Source organism: Protopterus annectens, chromosome 8.part1 (assembly GCF_019279795.1).
Source record: "Protopterus annectens isolate FY-2018-M chromosome 8.part1, PAN1.0, whole genome shotgun sequence".
NCBI lineage: Eukaryota > Metazoa > Chordata > Ceratodontiformes > Protopteridae > Protopterus > Protopterus annectens.
The window spans coordinates 361373807-361394615 of NC_056742.1; the positions used below are offsets into that span (position 1 = coordinate 361373807).

A 20809-nucleotide genomic window follows, 5' to 3' on the forward strand; every position below is an offset into this window, starting at 1 on the left:
ACATCGATTTTCTCCATACTGAGGAGAGTGGCTAGAAAAGTCATAAGAAATTGGAAATCTGATGTCTCTTCCTCTTTTTATGAATTTAAAAATATTATTACTGAGGTTTGTAATTTGGAATAATTGACCATTAAAACAAGATCCTTTAGAAAAACTTTTTCATATAATATGTTCATATAATATGTGGAATAATTTACAAAGTTTATTAGAAAAAGAACTTGTTTGCATATGAAAGCAACAATATTTACTATTGCTAATACAATACTTACAAATGGACATATTTGTAAATACTTTAGTTAGGTTGTGTTTACTAAATAATCTTCTTTTCCGAAGTTTAATTCGCATAGACATCATATGTATTTGTTTGTTTATATTCAAAATCAAATAAATTTGTTTTCAAAAAAAAAAAAAAAGACCAGTTACAGCAAAAGTGCTTAAATGTTTACTTTGTATATATTTTGACTCAGACGCAACTTGCTACATCTTGCTATTCTAAATCACTAAAATAACTTTCTTCAATACTTAATGAGTTTGCTGCAAAATTAAAGGGATGAATATAAGCATGTGCCTTCATGTAGGATGGCATGCAATTAAATCTTGCTTCGCATGAATTACATCTGCAGTTAATGTCTAAAAACAGAAACACAAACTATACTTTGTAACACATTGTAACACATACTATAATGTAAAGTTAAATCTTGCTAGTAGTAATAACAAAGATTTCATATATATATATATATATATATATATATATATATATATATATATATATATATGTGTGTGTGTGTGTGTGTGTGTGTGTATACAAATAACGTTTTAGCTGATAATTTGAAATGCCAGTGGTGATTTTCTTTTCTTTCTTTGTTTATTTTATTTTTATTTATGTAGTTTAATTAAATTTATATATTTATTTATTGTGGGGAGGAGTCCACCCTGATGAACTGTAAACATGCTGGTCAGTTTATTGCCTGCTTGCCTTATTTGTTTATTTTAATCAGCTAATACTGGGCATTAGAATGTATAGGAAGTCAAATAACCAGACATGTTTTTCCTGTTGCCCTAAATACAAGTTTACTCCCTCACCTTTCATTATGCAGATGACATGAAACAACAACAATGTGGATGTTGCACCTTCTCTGACATGTACAGTCAGATTGCAGATCTGTTTAGCCAGCCTTAACTCATTCCTTATCTACAGTAAATCACATGGTCTCTAGTGGGAATTCTGCTAATATAGATGAGAACTACACATCAACTCTTTAGATTGTCTCACTCGGATGTCAGTCAGCTCCATGGTGTGTGTGCTACTAATCATATCCAGGTTACTGGCATCTCTGTCAGTTGAGACCCCTCTGTGCCTTCTGGCTAGCACTGTGTTGTGATGATTTTGCTTAAAATTTCCTGTTCTAAATGAAGTATGCACTCTTGCCATCACATAGATAGATATATCAGTTAATTCAAGAAATTTACAAACTAAAGCATACACTCTCTGCGCCTTCTATTTTCCAAAAAAGAAAATAAATTCTAGATTCAGCTTTGTCAGTAAACAGGCCTTACTGCAGCTACAAAATCGATTTGCTAAGCAGTACGACAATGCGATGTAACTCAGGCAATGTGTTCTTGTCCAGTAATTTATTTCTGCACAGTCTTAGTGAGCAGATTGTACATTAGAGGTACATAATGTCACCTCTTACCTGGTATTGTCTGAGTCTATGGTGTGAAAGAGTTTTTCCAGTTCTTCCTCATTAAGAGTGCCATCAGAGAAGAAGGCCTGAAATTCCTCCAGAGAAAGCTTACCATCATCTGAAAGACAAAATATTTAGTTTATGGTTAATAACTATCTTTCATCCTTTCTTCTCCCTTCATCCTTTAAATCATTATATATGCTTCTAGAATTATAAAATCGATTGCTATTGTTATAACTTTTCTCATTTGTATTTCCAGTGAATTTATTTAACAACTCATATTGTATTAATAGATATAAATTTTGCATTCTTTTGAGTTACTTATATCTGATGTCTTGAACGACAACTTTTTAAGTATCTGGAGCTTTTCTCCACAACCTTCCACTGAATAGAGGTGCCAATGGCCCAGTCAGATTTTCCTGGTAAACAAATGTCAATCAGTCAATCAATCAATCAATCAATCAATGTCACATTTGCTCAGATTAAATGACAGTTTCCAGTGTACTACTAGTACAGGAGCTAGTACTGGAGCTGGTTCTGTTCAGTGTCAATGAAGTCTAATTACTGAATGGCTGGAAAGAAAAAAGCCTGACGTTTTTACTGATGACCATAGTTGAGAAAGAGGTTAATGTAAAAAAGAGACTTTGCATGACTGAAGGAATGATAAAAAACCTATAATTCAATCTTAAAATGTTAAATTGTTCAATGGTGATGCAAAGGCTCAGATAAAGAATGTACAGAAGGGACAGAAGGCACCCCAGTCAAGAATCAAACCAGAGAACCTCTTACCTTGAGGTGACAATGCTAACCACTGCACCATTGTGCTGCCCAGCTATAAAGAGTAGTCTGTCAGAGTTTGTCAACTGTTAAATGCTATTCATCATCATTGTAACATTGTGTATAACTTAAATAGCACACTTATATGCATGTGCTTACTTGTGTGAGTAAATCTCAGTATTATAATTGATAAACTATACTTATGTAAAAGTATCACATTACTTTAGTTAGTAACAGCAATATATTACTTTTTTAGAAAAGTAATAAGCAATAGTAATATATTGCTTTCACTGAAAATTAACTAGTTATAGTAATTTATTACTTTTATAAGTAACTAGCACAACACTGTTAAAGATAAATACACCTCCAGATTGGTTAAACAGTATGATTCCTTGGAGACACTTCAGGCGTAACTTAATGTTGGTAGGACACGTATTCAAATCATTGCCAGCTACATGACCTCCTCCATGAATCAAGACACTCACTTTGCCTACTTGGATCTACTGGAATCCTTCAAGATACACCCAAACACCATGGTTCTTGTTGATTTTAATTACCCAACCATTTACTGGGTAAATTACTCATGCTCAAACTCATTTGCATTTACATGAACTCCAACTCCCTGGATCAGCTGGCGGACACCCCAACTAGGGGAGCCAGCATCTTGGATCTGATGCTTACCAATATGTGGGACCACTGTAGCACCCTCACTGTGAGGTTTTCCCTTGTCAGATCTGACCACAAATCAGTTTCATTCGAAGTGGCTATCACACCGGACCCACCCCCCCTCCCCCATAGCAGCAGCTAAACTAAAAAACTTCTTCAAAGCAGATTATATCCTTCTAAGGGATGGTATAAACAGCTTCACTGCACCTCCCCCCTCAGATGTAACTAGCAACTATGCATAGTTCTACATCAATGCTTTTTGCAAACACCTGTATAACTGCATTGACATGGCTGTACCTGATAGGGCCAAAACAAGCTCTTCAAGGAAGAGCAAACCTGCCTGGTGGACAACTGCCATTTACAGGCTTTACAATAAGAGGAAGAAATTGTCATCCAAAAGTAAGAGGGGAGTGTACCATAAACTGGAAGCACTTCGTCCTCAGCTTAAACAAGCAAATAAGACTTTTTGTGAAGTCCTCCAAAACAAACTATGAATCCAAATTGATATCCTCGACTAAGGACAACCATAAGGCATTCTTTAGTTACATCCATAGCCTAAATGGTAAGACCCAGATTTATACTGAACTGGTAGTTAATGATACCACATACACTGAGCCTGTGGATCTAGCAAACCTGTTAGCCAGTGGGTTCTGTGAAGCTTCACTCCCCTGTCCACACCATACATACCCCATGACAGGTTGTAAAGGCCCTCTCTAAGGCCAAAAAACAACATATTTGGGACCTGATAACATCCCAGGATGCATCCTACATGGGCTTCAACAAGAATTACCAACAAAATTGGGTACTCTTTTTAGTCAAAGTCTAATTACTGGCTTCATCCCAGCTAAACTGAAAATGGCCACCGTTATCCCCTTGCACAAGGGTAGGGCTTCCACTGACCCTGGGATGTACAGACCTATTAGCCTGACTAGCCTTATCACCAAGGCCATGGAGTGAATCATCATGGACTTTAGCAACAAAGATGTATGTAATTTCCAAACACTTGACTGTACACAGTTTGGATTTGTCAAAGGGAGATCGTACTTGTTAAACCTGGTGGACTTCTTCGAGACAGTCATCAGAGCCCTAGATGAGGGAAAAACTGTGCATACAGCCTTCCTGGACTTGGCCAAGGCTTTTGGCACTATTCCCCACTCCGGCATTATTGACAAACACACTCAGCTAGGTATCAACTCTTATATCATTAGGTGGGTTGCTAACTGGCTCACAGATAGAACCTATACAGTCAAAATAGGGGAATCCACCTCGAAGAGCAGACCATAACCAGTGGTGTTCCACAGGGGGTCAGTCCTGGGACTTCTACTGTTCGGAATCTAATGATCCAAAGTACAAGCAAAAACTAAAGGTCTATGGCTGACAAAGTTTGCTGATGACTGCAGTCTGGGAGCAGTCATAAAATCACTAAATGATGTCAACATCCTACAAGATGGTCTTACGCAAACAAATAATTGGTTCCAAAGTCACAGCCTTAAATTCAGTGCAAAAAATGTAGTATCACCTCTTTCAGTAAAAGCAATGTTCCTGCTTAACTACCACATCAATAGAAACACCCTAAGCATGCACCCAGTGGTGAGAGACCTAGGCGCACATGTTGACAGCAACCTTACCTTTGATCACCATGTCTCCATAGTGGTAAGAAGGGCATTCTGTGCTGCTCATCTCATAAGTAAGGGTATTGCCTCCAGAAAAAAAGAAGTTATAACTTTTCTGTACTCTTCCCTCATCAGGCCAATAATTGAGTACAATGCCCCTTTTGGTATGTCCCTTTCCAGGCACCTGCAGCAATTGAAGATAACACAAAAGTTCCTCACAAGGGCAATTCAAGGTATTCACCATGTCTCCTATGCGGCTCGGCTAAAATTGCTGTGACTTTACTCTTTTTCATACAGACCACTCGAGGCGATCTCTGTCTTGTGTATAAGCCAATCTCTGACTCTGCTTTATTGGAAATGCTGTATATCCGTAAGTTCAATTACTCACGGGTTACTCGCTCTAAAGACCTTAACCTGGCATGTGACATTAATAGAACCTGCTGGAGGGACAAGTTTGTCTCCCTAAGGTTACCGCACCTGTGGAACAGACTCCCAATGCATGTCAAGCAGAGCACCTCTTTGGCCTTCTTCAAGAACAGTCTGGATGACTGGATGATTAACCATAAATTCACCCCGGGGGTTCACCCTGGACAGGGGCAATAGGTGCTGATCATGGGAACAAGGGCATAACTTGGCTAGGCTTGCAAGGTCCCTAGGACCATTAGCTTAGTAACTTCCTATGATCCTATAATCATCATTCAAGAATGCATGGAAAGCATGGTGACACAACTCAAGAATGCACAGAATGGATGTAACACAACTGTGACGAATGAGTAGCAAAAAAAGGAAATAAATGTTCTTTATTGGGATTTGCACATTGTCCAGTAGAGATTCTGTGGGTCAAAGACAGTCTTGACTTGGGTTAAGAATCTATATTATTGTGGAAGTAATCTCTCCTGCATGATCTTTTCATTTCATTAAAAGAGAAAACTGCTCCAGAAAAAGAAAAGATTTATTTACTACCGACGTACTAAAATCTCCCCAATGGTCAAAAAGTTAGTTCATGCTTGTCATAAGTGACCCCAATTTAGCCAGTTTTCATGGATCTGCCCATGAATGTCCTTGCAAGCAAAACTGGTGTGAGTCAAGAACAGAGATGCGTGTTTTATCAAAGATTAGAATCAGTACTATTTTTCAGTTGCATTCCGTGCATGAAAATATTTCTTACGCACATAGCTGAAGCTAGACACTTATGCTCTCATGTATTCATACGAGTTCATTTGTATTGTATATGTCTACGTGTGCTTAAATGTGTGTGTTTTCTAACAAAATTGTGGACTTTCAAAAATGCAGATTTAAAGTTCACTCAGCTATAGTGGTACACCTTACCTATTGATGTTGTGAAATAATGACAAGTAATTACATGGACTTTAGATTTTTTTCTAATATTTCTGCACATTATAGATGACATTTTATATATATATATATATATATATATATATATATATATATATATATATATGTGTGTATATAGGTGCTGAACCTTTTGTCAATAAATGAACTTGTCAACAGATGGCAGAGCTGATACAGTTGATTGAATATCAACTGACTGAAATGTACTGACTTTGCATTTATGAGACTGCGGTACAGTGGGCTTTGGGGAATATGCCCTTTTCCCACTGTCGTCCGATCTTGAAGTTGGTATATAAGTCACAGGATATGCAGCAGGGTTTGCCCCTTTGCAAAAACACTTTTTGTAATCATTTGTGGATCAATGTTATTGCGGCTCAATATTTTGTGTCAAGTGATTTGAATGTGGACATTTGTGCACATTGATGAAAAGTTATCTACTCACGCACACATATATATTATACATTTATGTATGTAATGCATATACATAATGTGTGTGGGCATGTGAATGCATATGTGTAAAATTTTGTGGGGTAAGAAACAACAATCTAAATGGGAAATTGGGTGTCCAGAATGTGTACCAAACAAGTTCAGCAAGTTCCTTCAAAAAGTATCTGAATCACAATATATATTTACATATATATATATATATATATATATATATATATATATATATATATATATATATAGGTTCATAGGTTGGTACTAGGCTATCGGCCCTAGGGCCTATGCAAGCCTAGCCATAACAATTCCCTGGATATTTCTTCCCACAATATTTACTTTTCTGGACCCCTGTCTAGCAGGGTGACTGACATGATCCCCGGGGTGAATTTCCTATCTCCCATCCAATCATCAAGGTTTCTTTTGTAGAGGGCGCTCAGCTTGACATGTATGGGCAGTCTATTCCAGAGTATGGGGAGTCTCTTGGTCAGGAGCCTATCCCTCCAGCATGTTTTGTTCATTGTGATGACAAGGTTTAGATCCCTGGAGCGTGTGGCTCTGAGGAATTGGGATTTCTTTAAGTGGAGCATGTCCAACAGCTCAGGGTTTTATATGGCCTTGTATGTTAAGCAGAGATCGCATCTGAGTAGACGATATGCCACAGAGTATAGCTGGAGTTTTTTTAGACGGTCAGCATATGGCATCTGCTTTAGGCCTGTGATTCTTTTAGTGAGGTATTTCTGTGGCCTTTCCAGCTGTTGCAGATGTTTTGTGAGGTACAAACCAAATGGGGCATTATACTCTATAATGGGTCTAATGAGGGATGAGTACAGTGGGACAATGACCTCCTTTTTTCTGGATGAAAAGCCCTTAGTGATGAGGTGTGCACATAGAAGGATTTCCTGACTGTTGTGGCGATGTGGTATATATATATATATATATATATATATATATATATATCTCTATATATATATATATATATATATATATATATATATATATATATATATATATATATGGTTCCCATTCAGAAGCCTGAAACATCATAAGCCTGAAAATCAAAATCCTGAAAGACCAAAATCCTGAAACTCAAAATCCTGAAAACACAAAATAGACATACTGATGTCATTGTTTTATTATTGTTTGTGTGGTGTGTGGTGGTAGGTCCTGTGTTGGGGGTAGGTGTGGTTGGGTTTTTATTTAGGGTGTGTGGTGGTTTAAGTGAGTTAGTGACAAATATTGGGGTTAGGGAGTTAGGGTAGGGGCGGGGGTTAGGTAGTGGTGTGCGAGCAGTGGGACCTTAGGGTTAGGGTTAGGGTCAGGGTCAGTTGGTAGATATTAGTGTCTTTATAGTGACATATTAGCATTATTTGTGTTTTCAGGATTTTGAGTTTGGATTTTTTGTCTTCAGGATTTTGGGCTCAGGATTTTGAGTTTTCAGGATTCTGAATTTTCAGGCTTTTGGTTTCAGGATTTTGATTTTCAGGCTTATGATGTTTCAGGCTTCTGAATGGGAACCATATATATATATATATATATATATATATATATATATATATGGATTCACTTCAGTTGACTGAAAACTCAGTTGACCAAATTTCATTTCACCGAGACCAAATCGCCGAAAACTCAGATGACCGAAAACTCATTTGACCGAATCCTATTTCACTGAAAATAGTAGTGGCAGTGTATATGCCCTATTCCCCACTGTAGTGTGACCCTGGAGTTAATATATATAGTTAGGGGTGTGTGGGGGGCACAGCCCCCACATTGGGGGGTCTGGGTGGCGTAGTCCCCCACCTAATTTGGTTAAAAACTATTTACCCTCTTAACAGACACTGGACAATATAAAACCAAGCTTGGTGGGGGGGCTACACCCCCACACCCCCCAATGTGGGGGGCTGTGCCCCCCCAATTATATATACTAACTCCAGGGGTCGCACTACAGTGGGGAAAAGGGCATATACTCTGCCACTACTATTTTCGGTGAAATGGGATTTGGTCAATGAGTTTTCGGTCATTTGAGTTTTTGGCAATTTGGTCTCGGTGGAATGAAATTCGGTCAAATGAGTTTTCTGTTAAGTGAAGTGAATCTGTATATATATATATATATATTATATATATATATATATATATATATATATATATATATATATATACACACATACATATAGATATACACACACACAATGCTTCACACAAGGTTTCTCCCTTCATTTTTAAGTAGAAACCTACGTATATCCTCTGAATTGAAAAGTTATATAGATTTAAAATAACATGATCAAACCATTCCTACCATGAATATTATTCTCAAAAATAAATCAAGTAATGTTAATTCATAAAATGCAAACATGATGGAAAATATGTGCATCTAGGCATGTAAAAGCCAGTCATACATTTGGCCTGTGTCTACACTTGGTTTGTGGAAATATCTGCAATGTCCATATTCCAGCATTTTCTTATTTGTTGCTTATACATTTACTCTAAATGTGATCTCCAGATGTCCAGAGGAAGTGGATTAAGAAGCAGCAACAAGAAGACCAGCCGGAAACAGCAGATAGAAGGGGAAGAAAGCAGTGGTGACATTAGGTGAAGAAAGCCAAAAGTTAAATTAGCTACAAATGGTTCTTTTCAAAGCTAAAGATCTGTGCAATGGCTACAATCTATCCTGCAAACAGATCTCATGGTGAAGCCTTTCAACCTTTAAGGAAACAAGTATCTGCAAATACCTGAGACTAGATTTATTGAGCAGAGCTGTAGGAAGGGTAGGACAGATTTGGCACCTGCCTTGATTGCCCACTTGCAGGGAATCAGAGAGTAAGGTATGCTACCTTATATAAATAATAGTTTTACATTGTACAAGCTGCCGCTAAGCATTCACAATCATGATCATAATGTAGACAGCACAGGGATTCTAAAGAGGTGTCTCACCTGAGCAAAAATTTGGCAGGACTGGAAAATTAGCATTGAGGTGTAGACAAGCATCGTTCATTGATTATTCTTTAACCAATAGGTTAATGAGTACTACCTTGGTAAACAAACTAAAATAAATAATAAAAGAGTCAGTAGGCTTATAAACTTGGACGAATGAAAGAAGGCAAGACTAAACATCATGAGGACAGTTGCAGGACTGACCTTGGACAAAGCAGTGAAGGAATCAGGAAAGATAGTGGACAAGGGTAGGATAAGGCATCTCTCTGTCGTCCACATCAACAGCAGTGACCTGGTTTGATGGTGAGAATAGCAGAAAGGAGCCCAAGAGAGCATAAGTGGTGCTCCAAGTATGTCAGTAGCTTGAGTGCAAGACTGCTTTTTCAAAAGTTCTACCAGTTTTTTTAGTTTATTAGTTTTGTGTGGTACAGCTGGAAAAGAGGCATGTTGATAGTTGTTTAAGTATGGTAATTACAATGCATCTCTTTAAAGGGGTGGCATTATGTGGTCAGAAGAGGGTGTGTATAGGAGATAATAAATATAAAGAATTAGGGGAGATAGGGGAGTGTACTGCACCACAAATTGCAATCTGAATGAATTCATCAGCCTGCACACCCTCACTGAGTAAAACATTCACTGGTAAGTTGACATATAAGGCAAGCTTTATCTTCCAGGAAAAATAGCAGATGGAAATGTTTTTAAGAAATAAAAAATAATAACAAAAAACAAGTTTATTGAGCGAATCAGAATGGGGGTGGTGGTGACACACTTCGGAGCTTATTTAGTGATAGTAAATATTTTGATTAACTCCCTGAGGCTTACCAATCACTTGACAAGTGGGAGAAAATAGATGGAGGAGAGGAAAATTTCATACACAGCTTTGTCAGCCTTATCAAGCTCATGCATTTAACAGACAGTTTAGAAATTTCAATTACGTTAGAATCCATACAGCAGAGGGCTGCAGCAAAATGTAACTTGCAAAGTTATTTAATTATGTGTTGGGCCCTAACAGATGCTCCATTTACTCCATTCAAGCATTTATTTGAAAGAAAAAATGTTCCAGCATTCTGTTGGATAAATTGGGTTTCGAGAGCAAGGGGAGCCTCAAATCCAAAAGGGATGGTCAGTCTGTAATACATATCAAGTAGTATAGTTCTGTAAGTTAAACGTATAATAACAGTAGGTGTTTGAATGACCACTGCTGCAGTCACCTTAGTTATATGGGTTATAGCCTGCCAAGAATATAACAGCCATCCTGCTTCCAAAGCTTAAGGGGACATTCCATGTACACAAACTATCACTCCACTCTAGATGAGCTGAATAAAATACAAGTTTGGGTGCAGAGTCCTTCACAGCTTTCCTGCCAGCAGATTGAGGGAGGCTAAGCCCTGAATGGATAACCCTAAGAATAACAAAAATAGATGTATGTCCACACACACTGGCATAAAAAAAAAAAAACACCAAAAATAAGGAGGATGGAGGGGGGGGGAATGGAGGGAGGGAGGGAGTGGCTACTTCAGCAGTGATCATTCAAACATCTATTGTTTTCTTAAATTCACCTTACACAACTACACTATGTTCTTCATATTAATCACTGCTGTAACAGCCTTAGCTATATGGGTATATTACCATAGATAACTATATTTGGGAGGTGGAAGGAGGAGAGGCCAGGAGCCCCTGGAAAGTGGTCCTAGGAAAGATGATCTAGACTTACAGAAGGACTCCAGCTTATATTGCATTGCAATAACCAAGTAGCAGCATCTAGAATACTTCTAGAGGCCAATCCTTTCTAGAAAGTCATAGAACAAAGCCAAGGTCCTTGTAGAGTGGGCCTTGACCCTGCCTGGAATAGATTTGTCATGGTGAGTATAACTAAAGGTAATACCCTCAGACAACCATTTGGAAATGGTCTGCTTTGAGAGAGATTGTCCCTTTGCAAAAAATGAATAATTGATCCGATGACCTGAAAGATTTAGTTTTGTCAACATAGATCTGATTTGTCTGTGGACATCCAAAGTAAGGAGTATCCTTCTCCCTCATTTTTAAGTTCAGAAAAGAAAATGGGGGAACGGATAGTTTGACTTTAACTAAACTCAGGTACAACTTTAAACATAAAAGAAGGATTAGTTATCAGAGAAACCCTGTCCTTGTGGAAAATGAGGTCAGGTTGACTCACCATAAGAGCTTGTAACTTAGATAACTTTCTTGCAGAGGTCAGAACAATCCATAAAACTGTTTTCCATGTTAAGAACCTTAAGTCAGTCAGATTAGCTGGTTTAAATGGAGCAAGTGTTAGCATCTCTAACATAAAATTATGATCCCAAGCAGGGGCCAACAGTTTACTTGGAGGCCTGTTATGCAACTATTATTTTGATATACAACTGCCTTAAAAATAGGAGGATTCATTTGTCAGACATGATGAAATGAATCTTGACAGAGGAATAAGAAAGGCCATAGGATAATAACTCACACAAATATTGTAAAACCAGAGAACAACTAGCCCTGAATGAGTGCTAGTAATGTTGTTGATAAAAACTAGAAAATCGTTTCCATTTGCTAATATATATGCTTTACTAGATGCAGACTTTCTTGCCTCCATTAATAACTGCTGCATGTCCTTAGACAACAGGCACCTAAAAGGATTTAAGGCCCTATCATCAAGGAAGTTAATTGAAGATGATTAATTTTGGGGTGTATCAAACACCCCTGTTCTTGTGTGAGTTCTTGCATTCTGTGATGAGGCTTGTGGTAATTTCCCCTGGCCATTTTCAAAAGAAGATAGAACTATGGTTGCCTGGATCAGAATTCACAACAGTGATCTTGGGAGATGCCTTCTGAATCTTCAGAAGTATCCTAGATATTAGTGGAAAGGCATACGCAAACATTCCTGTCAAAGAAAATGCATCTGTCTACCAGGTCTTCTTGCATGGAGCTCTGGAACAGAATTTTGCCAGTTGATTGTTCAGAGAGGGGGCAAATAGGTCTACTTGAGGAACTCCCCACAGATGGATCAAATCTTGTAAGACGTCTGGATCTAGTTTCCATTCATGTTTCCATTCATGAGGATCTGCCCTGGTCCTGCTTGGTTTGTCTGCCACACAGATTTGCCCCAATAGAATTTAGGATGCCTGTAGAGTGAGACTGAGTTGTGAAGTAATATCCCAAGCTAACATAGCTAGTCTGCAAAGTGGGTATCACCTGGTTCCCCTTGGCTGTTGATGTACCACATCACCGTGGTAGTGTCTGTAATCATTTGAAGAGGTCCTGGGGATCAAAGATAGCTCAGAAAATTAAGTGCCTTGATCTGGGTAGGCATCTTCTTGATATTTATGTACTTGAGTCTGTCCTAAGTGTCCCATACCCCCTGTACTTTTATCTCTCCTGAAACTGCTCCCCATGCAAAATTTGAAGCATCTGTGGTGACAAACTGCTTTGGAGTAGGGGGAGAAAGGGATACCTTATCTGTTGTCTCCACCAAGTGATTTGTCTTTTAAATATAGCACTGGGATAAAGGGTGTTAATGCTGGGACCAACAAGATTTCAGATAGTTATGTATCTTTCTCATGTGGAGTGTTGCCAGGGGTACCATGAGAATTCATAGATGCCATAAGACCCAAAATCTTGAGGTATTACCTTACAGTGACTGAAGTCTAAGGGGGAAACCTTAGAAATTGATCTAAATATCTATTTGTTTCCTTCTAGTTGACATCCAAGGAACACAATCATGTGTGAGGAAGTCAAGTAAGACTTTTCAATGTTCTCTTAGAATTCCAGCTTGTGCAAGACATCTCTCACCCAAAAGAGAGAATCCTGTAATTTTGAAAAAGGGTCTGCAAAAATAAGCAAGTCATTTAAATATGGCTAAATGTGGATACCCTGTAGCCTGCAATAAGCTATAACTGGAGGTAGACACTTTGTGAACACTCTTGGTATGGTAGATAATCTAATGTGTAACTCAGACAGCTGATAATGTGAAGCAGTCACACAAAACCTTAAGAACTGCATAAAATCTGGACGTCTAGGAATGTGATGATAAGCATCTATTAAATCGAGTATTATTACCAGGAAAGTTGAAAGAGGAGGAAGAGGCAACAGGTTGTAAAGTGACATAACTTTGTATGTGGGCACTATCACAAACAGGCTAAGATCCAGAAATGGTCTCCAAGTATTTTCTTTCTCTTGGACTAGGAACATACTTAAATAAAACCCCTTCCCCACCCGGGAAGGAAGAACTGGTTCTATCACTCCTTGTGATGGAGAACAAGTGGAAACAAAATAGTCTGATCTGCAGGATGTTGAATGACTCCCTGGAAAGAAGGAATTTCCTACTACTGCCATCTGTAACCTTGATGAATGATTTTCAGAATGCATTTGACTGAAACAGTCTGTTGCAAAGTAAAAAATGGAGATTCAGACTGTCTGGAAGAGAAAGAGGGCCAAGGTGGCAGGGGATCTCAAGGACTATTAAACAATTTGAAACTTCCTTTTGGAATCTCCTTGCCACGTCTTAAACATTTGTTTACTTGAATTCTGTTGAGAATGTTTATTCTGTTTTTTTTTTTTTGCTGAAAATGGATGAGGAGAAAGAAAATCCCTTGGACAATTTGAAAAAGGGGGGGCTGAAAAATCTTACAGATTCCCTGGATCTGCTTGCCTCTTTCATCCCACATTTGAATCACTTCTGCAGCAGAGGCATTAAACACTGAATCTCTTTCCAAGGGAGAATTTAAAATATCATTTTTATCAACAGCTGGAAGGTTCAGAGAATGAAGCCAAGCAAACCTCCTTAAAACCATACCAGTGGCCATAGCCCTAGACAAAGTATCAACAGAGTCATACACACACTACAAACAACTGAGTAGTGACCTGTGCAATAGAAGGAACTCAGTTATTTAAAGTAGATTTTTCTTCACAAGAAGTAAAATTGTAGATAAAACTTTCCTCATATTTTCACAATATGTGAGAATAAACTTTAACATATGAGCCTGACAATTTAAAAATCTGAAATTCAAAGTTGTAGAAGTATACATTTTTTTCTGTACCTATCAATAATTTCCCCATCCTTATTAGAAAGAGTAGGACTGGAATTAACTAAATGCTTAGCAGCAGAGGAGTCCACTAAGGCTATAGCTGCTGGGTCAGGTTTGAGAAAAGTGTATACAATTTTAAAAGATTCAGGAACTTTATACATCCTCTCTGTCTTTTAAGGGACTTGCTGGCTGACTATCAGGAAAATTACAGGCAATAATACCAGTGGCGGCTGGTGACTGCAAATCAAAGGGGGGCTGCAGGAGACAGCTGAATGGGTGGGGTCAAGGGGAGGGGGTGTGGCCAACTATAACGGGGAGGAGCTATGCTCAAAACCACAAAAACTAACTTTAATTAAATACGCTGCCCTGGGTACCAAACCATCATTATGAGAGTCCAATTAAGACAAAAATAAGTGTAGAAGAATAAAAATATTTCAATGCATTGGCTGCATGACAGCTTACTTAATATCTAGATGGAAACAAAAGGTTGTGAGGCATGAAAAAATAAATTACTTTTTAAATACATTACTGGAATGCCAGTCAAAATCAAGTATAAGAAAAACAAGCAGCACTCAACTCAAACCACTTCTCCTTGCACTGCAGTTCTAATTATAATTTATATTCAGCTTTATTAAAGTACCAAGTAACATGCTGAAAGTAGAAATCTCTGTGATGCCCCCACTTGTAAAAATGTTTCTTATCCAAAAAAGACCTGCTGCCTGACAACTATCTACTTGTTTCATGGGGAAAACATGATCAAAGTAAAAAATGAAAAGCAAACAAGAAACAAGCTCAAGATACATTGCTTAAAGGATTACTGTACAAGGTATGGACTACACATGATTGGCATTCTGTTTAGTTTACGGGTAAAGCCTGTAGAGATGACTGGAAGTCTCCAACAAGTGTGAGCTTTTAAAAGAATGTAATCCTGTCCTTCAATACCCAAGGCTTATACATTATCTAGTTAGGTATTCTCTGCATGGCAACAACAGAAAGGCTTTCAATGTTGGCAATTCTTTAACAGTATGCTTATTAAAGCTTACTTGCATCTTACGATCTCAGACAAGCTTACCTTATGGTCATTAAAGCATTGCTACTTAAACACAGAGCAACAGGAACTTTGAGTAATAAGCATAAATCTGAGTAATAAGCATAAATCAACAGTACAAAAATATGACAGAAACCAGACCATTCTGCGAAATCAAGGACAGATGAAAAGTCACTGTAGTACTTGTGTCTACCTTGGATGGGGAGGGACACTGCACATTTACACTGCATAACTACTCCTTGCCTTGCTTGGACACATCCAGAGTCACTACATGGGGGAGTGGGGTGCAACAAGTATGTCACAATTTGAAATGTCTCTGGCTGACTGTGATGGCCCTGACACATTTGTCATACCTCTCAACCTCAGAGCAAGAAATCTGGACAAAGCCATACACAGAAGTGGGACAAAGGCCCAAAAATAAGGACAATTTTTAAATATTGCTCTAATAAACTTAGAAAGATAATAGAATAGGTCTTGCATTAGTATAAATTTTCTGAAGGGTATAAAATCTGAAACTCAAATGTCTGTCATTATTTTCTAACTTCAATCTTTAATGATTTGTCTCTAATTTGCCAAAACACACAATTTTTTGAAAAATGGACCAAAAATGTGATGCAAAAATATGAAATAGCCACACAATACAGCTGGGAACATGTCAAAGAAGGGATACTTTAATATTAGTACTGCTAACTTGAGCAGCTGACAAAATAAAAGAATCTACATGCATTTCAAGTAATCTATAACTTTGATTATTATAGTTATTTCTTAATTGTAAACCCTCCATGTTTTCTTCCAAAATTGCTATTTTGCGGAGGGATTATTAGGGGGAAGAGCAACATTTTGAGCCAAAATCGGGGACAGTTGAGAGGTTGGCTATGACTAATTCTATAAAGCAATTTATTTGCATGTACCTCTCAACCTGTTAATGCAGTCAATCTGAACAAGGTCAAATATAGTGGGGGAACATATAAACAGTACTAAAAATTGCTCTTGTATAAATTGAGACAGTTGATAGAATAACAGTTCTTACTTTAGCGTGCATTTTTCTGAAGTTTATGAAGTCTGAAACTCAGTGTATCATTATTTAGTGACTTAAAATTTGTAGTTTTCTGGCAAATCATTTAGGAATTATGAAGAACAAACCAAAAATAAAAAGCAAAAATCTATTCATTCTTTGAAAATCTGGACAGTTGGGAGGTATAGTTCAGCTGGGCCTGTCTCAGTTTGCTGCCCTTCCCCCCTGACAAAATCATGGTTGAATGGAGCCTCTGCAGCCATTCCAATGATCCATTACTTGGCTATTTCACTCCATTTACCATAAACACTAATGTGCATACTGCTTTACTTCTATGATGAGTTGGACTTCATTTGAAAGTTTTATTTTGTATTTTACAGCACAAACACTAAGACATCTGCTAAACAAAGCAATGCAGTCTCACAATGAAAAATAGCATTAAAACTTCTCTGCCCTTGAAACTCACATTCATTGAAACAGCATTGAAACCCACATTCAAAGAAAATACATTTTGCCAGTGGCAGATAAAGATTAATTTTGGCCTGTTTTCAAATCATAGGCCCCTTGCATATGAAACATACATGTGCTCTTTGATACACCTTCCTCATTGTACTAAATTTATATTCCTTGTACAATACAGTACAGTTGTTAGAGGGCATTTTAAATTTGTTTTGAACATTTTTTCAGTAAGCAATGAAACAAAACGCATGCACCCATAATGACAAAACTGCCCAGTTCAGAACATTTCCATCATAAAAGTCTACTTATTTCCACAGTCCACCATTATTAGTAAATATGCACAATTCTACAGTCCACCATTATCAGTAAATATGCACAATTCTACAGTCCATTATCAGTAAATATGCACAATTCTACAGTCCATTATCAGTAAATATGCACAATCTCTGAAGAAGTAAAAGTCATCTAAATAATTCCACATTAAAGAAATCTGTAACTAATGAGGAGGTTGCTGCTAGCAAACACCTTTATATTTCATGGTTTCATCGAAAAATCTGTTGACCCTCAGGAATAAATTGCCTATATTACATTAAAAAAATGATAAGCTAGTAATATTGCAAGAGGAAATGGATGGCAAACTAATAACAGACTCATAGTTAGTATCTTCACCAAGGAGAACATTCTCAGTACGGCAGCATCCACCCCTTGTGGGAGTAGAACCCACAGCCTTCTGCATCAAAAGCAAGTACACAACCTGTTGTGCTATTAACAAGGCAAACCAACTTCACTTAAGCAACACTAAACTTCTGTTCCCCTGCAGCTCTCAGCTCCTTGTAAAATCTACTCAATACTCAACTTCATCTCAACTTCGCAGCACAAGAAAACGGGAAAAAGCCAAAATTTATTGGGGGGGGGGTCTAAAGCCCAAAAACCAGGGACACATTAAACATTGCTTGTATAATCTTGGAAAGTTGCTAGAATAAAATGCTGTGTTACCACCATACATTTTACTGCCAAGGTCCCTGTGCAAAACAGTCAGAGCAGCATACCACTACGCCAAATCAGCTGCTTTGTAAAAGAGAGGAAGACTGAAACTTAAATGGCTATCATTTAGTGAATTCAGTTCTCACCATAGCTGTCAACCTCTTAGTACAAAACACCTGGACAAACCCAGTAATGAGGGAATACAGCCATCAAACATATTCAGTGAATTCAGTTCTTGCCATAGCTGTCAACCTTAGCACAAAAAACCTGGACGAAGCCAATAATGGGGGAATACAGTCCCAAAAATAGGGACAAATTTCAAATATTCATCTTATAAACTTAGAAAATTGCTAGAATAAAAGGTTGTGTTACTATGTATTTTCTGAAGAACATGAAGTCTGAAATTCAAATGCCTGTCAATTTTACTTCTGACAGAACAAAAACAATTTTCAGCAGAGGCCCAGGGAGAAATACTGCAGACATGTCTTTGTAAAATGGCAGGGCATGAGAGCAAATCCACACAAACACAGGGAGGAGATGCAGACTCCACACAGAAGGCACCCCAGCCAAGAATCAAACCAGAAAAACCTATAGCTGTGAGACAACAATACTACCACTGCACCATCAAATATGTAAGGAATTAAACATTCAGAAACCTGAAGTCTGAAATTCAAATGCCTGTCAATTTTATTTAACATTTGTTAATCATGACAGTCTGACTTGGAACAAAAAAAACATTTTCAGCAGAGACCCAGGAAGGAATAATGCTGACATGTCTTTGTAACATGGAGGGACACAAAAGTAAACCCACACAAACACAGGGAGAAGATACAGACCCCAAAAAGAAGGCACCCCAGCCAAGAATCAAACCTGAGAACCTGCAGCTGTAAGGCAACAATGCTACCACTGCACCATCAAATATCAAGCATTGCAACATTTACAAACCACAGATATTATGAGGAACAGATCAGATCAAATATGAGGCAAAAATCTGCATTTTTTTTACAAATGGTGGTGGGTAGGGAATTCAGGTCTTTAGCACCTGCATACAAGGTACAGGGTTCAAGCCTGAGGTATTCCCTACCACACACACACCTGTAGTAGCAAACCACAAAAACTAAATATACTGCCCTGGGTGCCAAACCATCATTATGAGAGTCCAATCAAGACAAATGAAGTGTAGAAGAAAAAAATATTTCAACGCATTGGCTGCATGACAGCTTAATATCTAGATGGAAACAACAAAGGTTGTAAGGCATGAAAAAATAAATTACTTTTTTTTAAATACATTAATGGAATGCCAGTCAAAATCAAGTATAAGAAAAACAAGCAGCACTCAACTCAAACCACTTCTTGCACTGCAGTTCTAATTATAATTTATATTCAGCTTTATTAAAGTACCAAGTAACATGCTGAAAGCAAAAATCTCTGATGCCCCCACTTGTAAAAATGTTCCTTATCCAAAAAAGACCTGCTGCCTGACATCTACTTGTTTCATGGTGAAAACATGATCAAAGTAAAAAATGAAAAGCAAACAAGAAATAAGCTCAAGATACATTGCTTAAAAGGATTACTGTACAGGTTATGGACCACACGATTGGCATTCTGTTTACGGGTAAAGCCTGCAGAGATGACTGGAAGTCTCCAAGTGTAATGAGACTCTTAAAATAATGTAATCCTGTCCTTTATTACAAATACTGGCATATGCATTTCTATACCCAAGGCTTATACATTATCTAGTTAAGTATTCTCTACATGGCAGAAAGGCTTTCTGTGTTGGCAATTCTTTAACAGTATGCTTATTAAAGCTTACTTGCATCTTGCAATCTCAGCCAAGCTTACCTGATGGTCATTAAAGTATTGCTACTTAAACACAGAGCAACAGGCACTTTGAGTAATAAGCATAAATCAACAGTACAAAAAATATGACAGAAACCAGACCATTCTGTAAAAATCAAGGACAGATGAAAACAAACACACACACACACACACACACACACACACACACACACACACACACACACACAGTGTATTTTCCAGGGAAGGCTGGTAATATTTTTAAATGCTACAGCTGTCTGCTCTGGCCAGTGGTAGATCACTATCACCACTCACAGATTACCTGACTAGAGAACTCCAGTCACTTTTCCTACTCTTGAAAAATACACCAAATAACTATAAATACAAGTAGTAATTTATAACAGAACAGCATGCCTCTCAAGTGTACCTTTTTACAAGGAACATACCTCATCTGGGGTCTTAAAATCATGTTCCTCGAAGTTCTATCTACAGTGAAAGGGTCTGTCACACTTTCAGTTTTAACTGATATTCATGGTAAATAGAAATGAATCGTATTAATTCATCAAAAGATCTTTCTTTATAAGTAAAAGCAGCATATTTTAACCATCCTATGACCTTCCTGGTTGAAGCTTTTAGTATGTGTTCCATATTTTGCTCATTTGTTCCACATTGTGAGGGCTGGTGTTCCTTATTTTGTTGATGGAAGGTTGAGAGCTATGCAGAACAGTCTGACCAATCAGGAGAGGATACCAGCAGTCACCATTCACAGTAAATACCCTCTTATCAACTAATAATTAAGCAAATAAATCTGCCACAAGCTCTTAAAACTGAATAAATAAAAATTATTTGCTTAAAAAAGAAGTCAGACAGTACAGTTAAAAGTTAAATATTCAGAGAAATACATAATTACCCAGTTAAGACAGAAAATAACAGATTGAGCTACTGTGTCTTATCTACACTGTTTGAATTTTCATCTTGAGAGGCAGAGACAAAAATGTAGGCATCCTGTTCAT

The 20809-nt window shown here is 37.7% G+C and overlaps 1 protein-coding gene across 1 annotated transcript in view; it reads right to left on the reverse strand.

Moving 5' to 3' along the window:
* Nucleotides 1-20809, reverse strand: part of NECAB2 (N-terminal EF-hand calcium binding protein 2) — a 2586853-nt gene that overhangs the window by 1752410 nt on the left and 813634 nt on the right. Inside the window, exon 3 of the mRNA XM_044081939.1 lies at nucleotides 1695-1803. Within this exon, the coding sequence (XP_043937874.1) occupies nucleotides 1695-1803 (109 nt within the window). The remainder of the gene's footprint in view (nucleotides 1-1694; nucleotides 1804-20809) is intronic.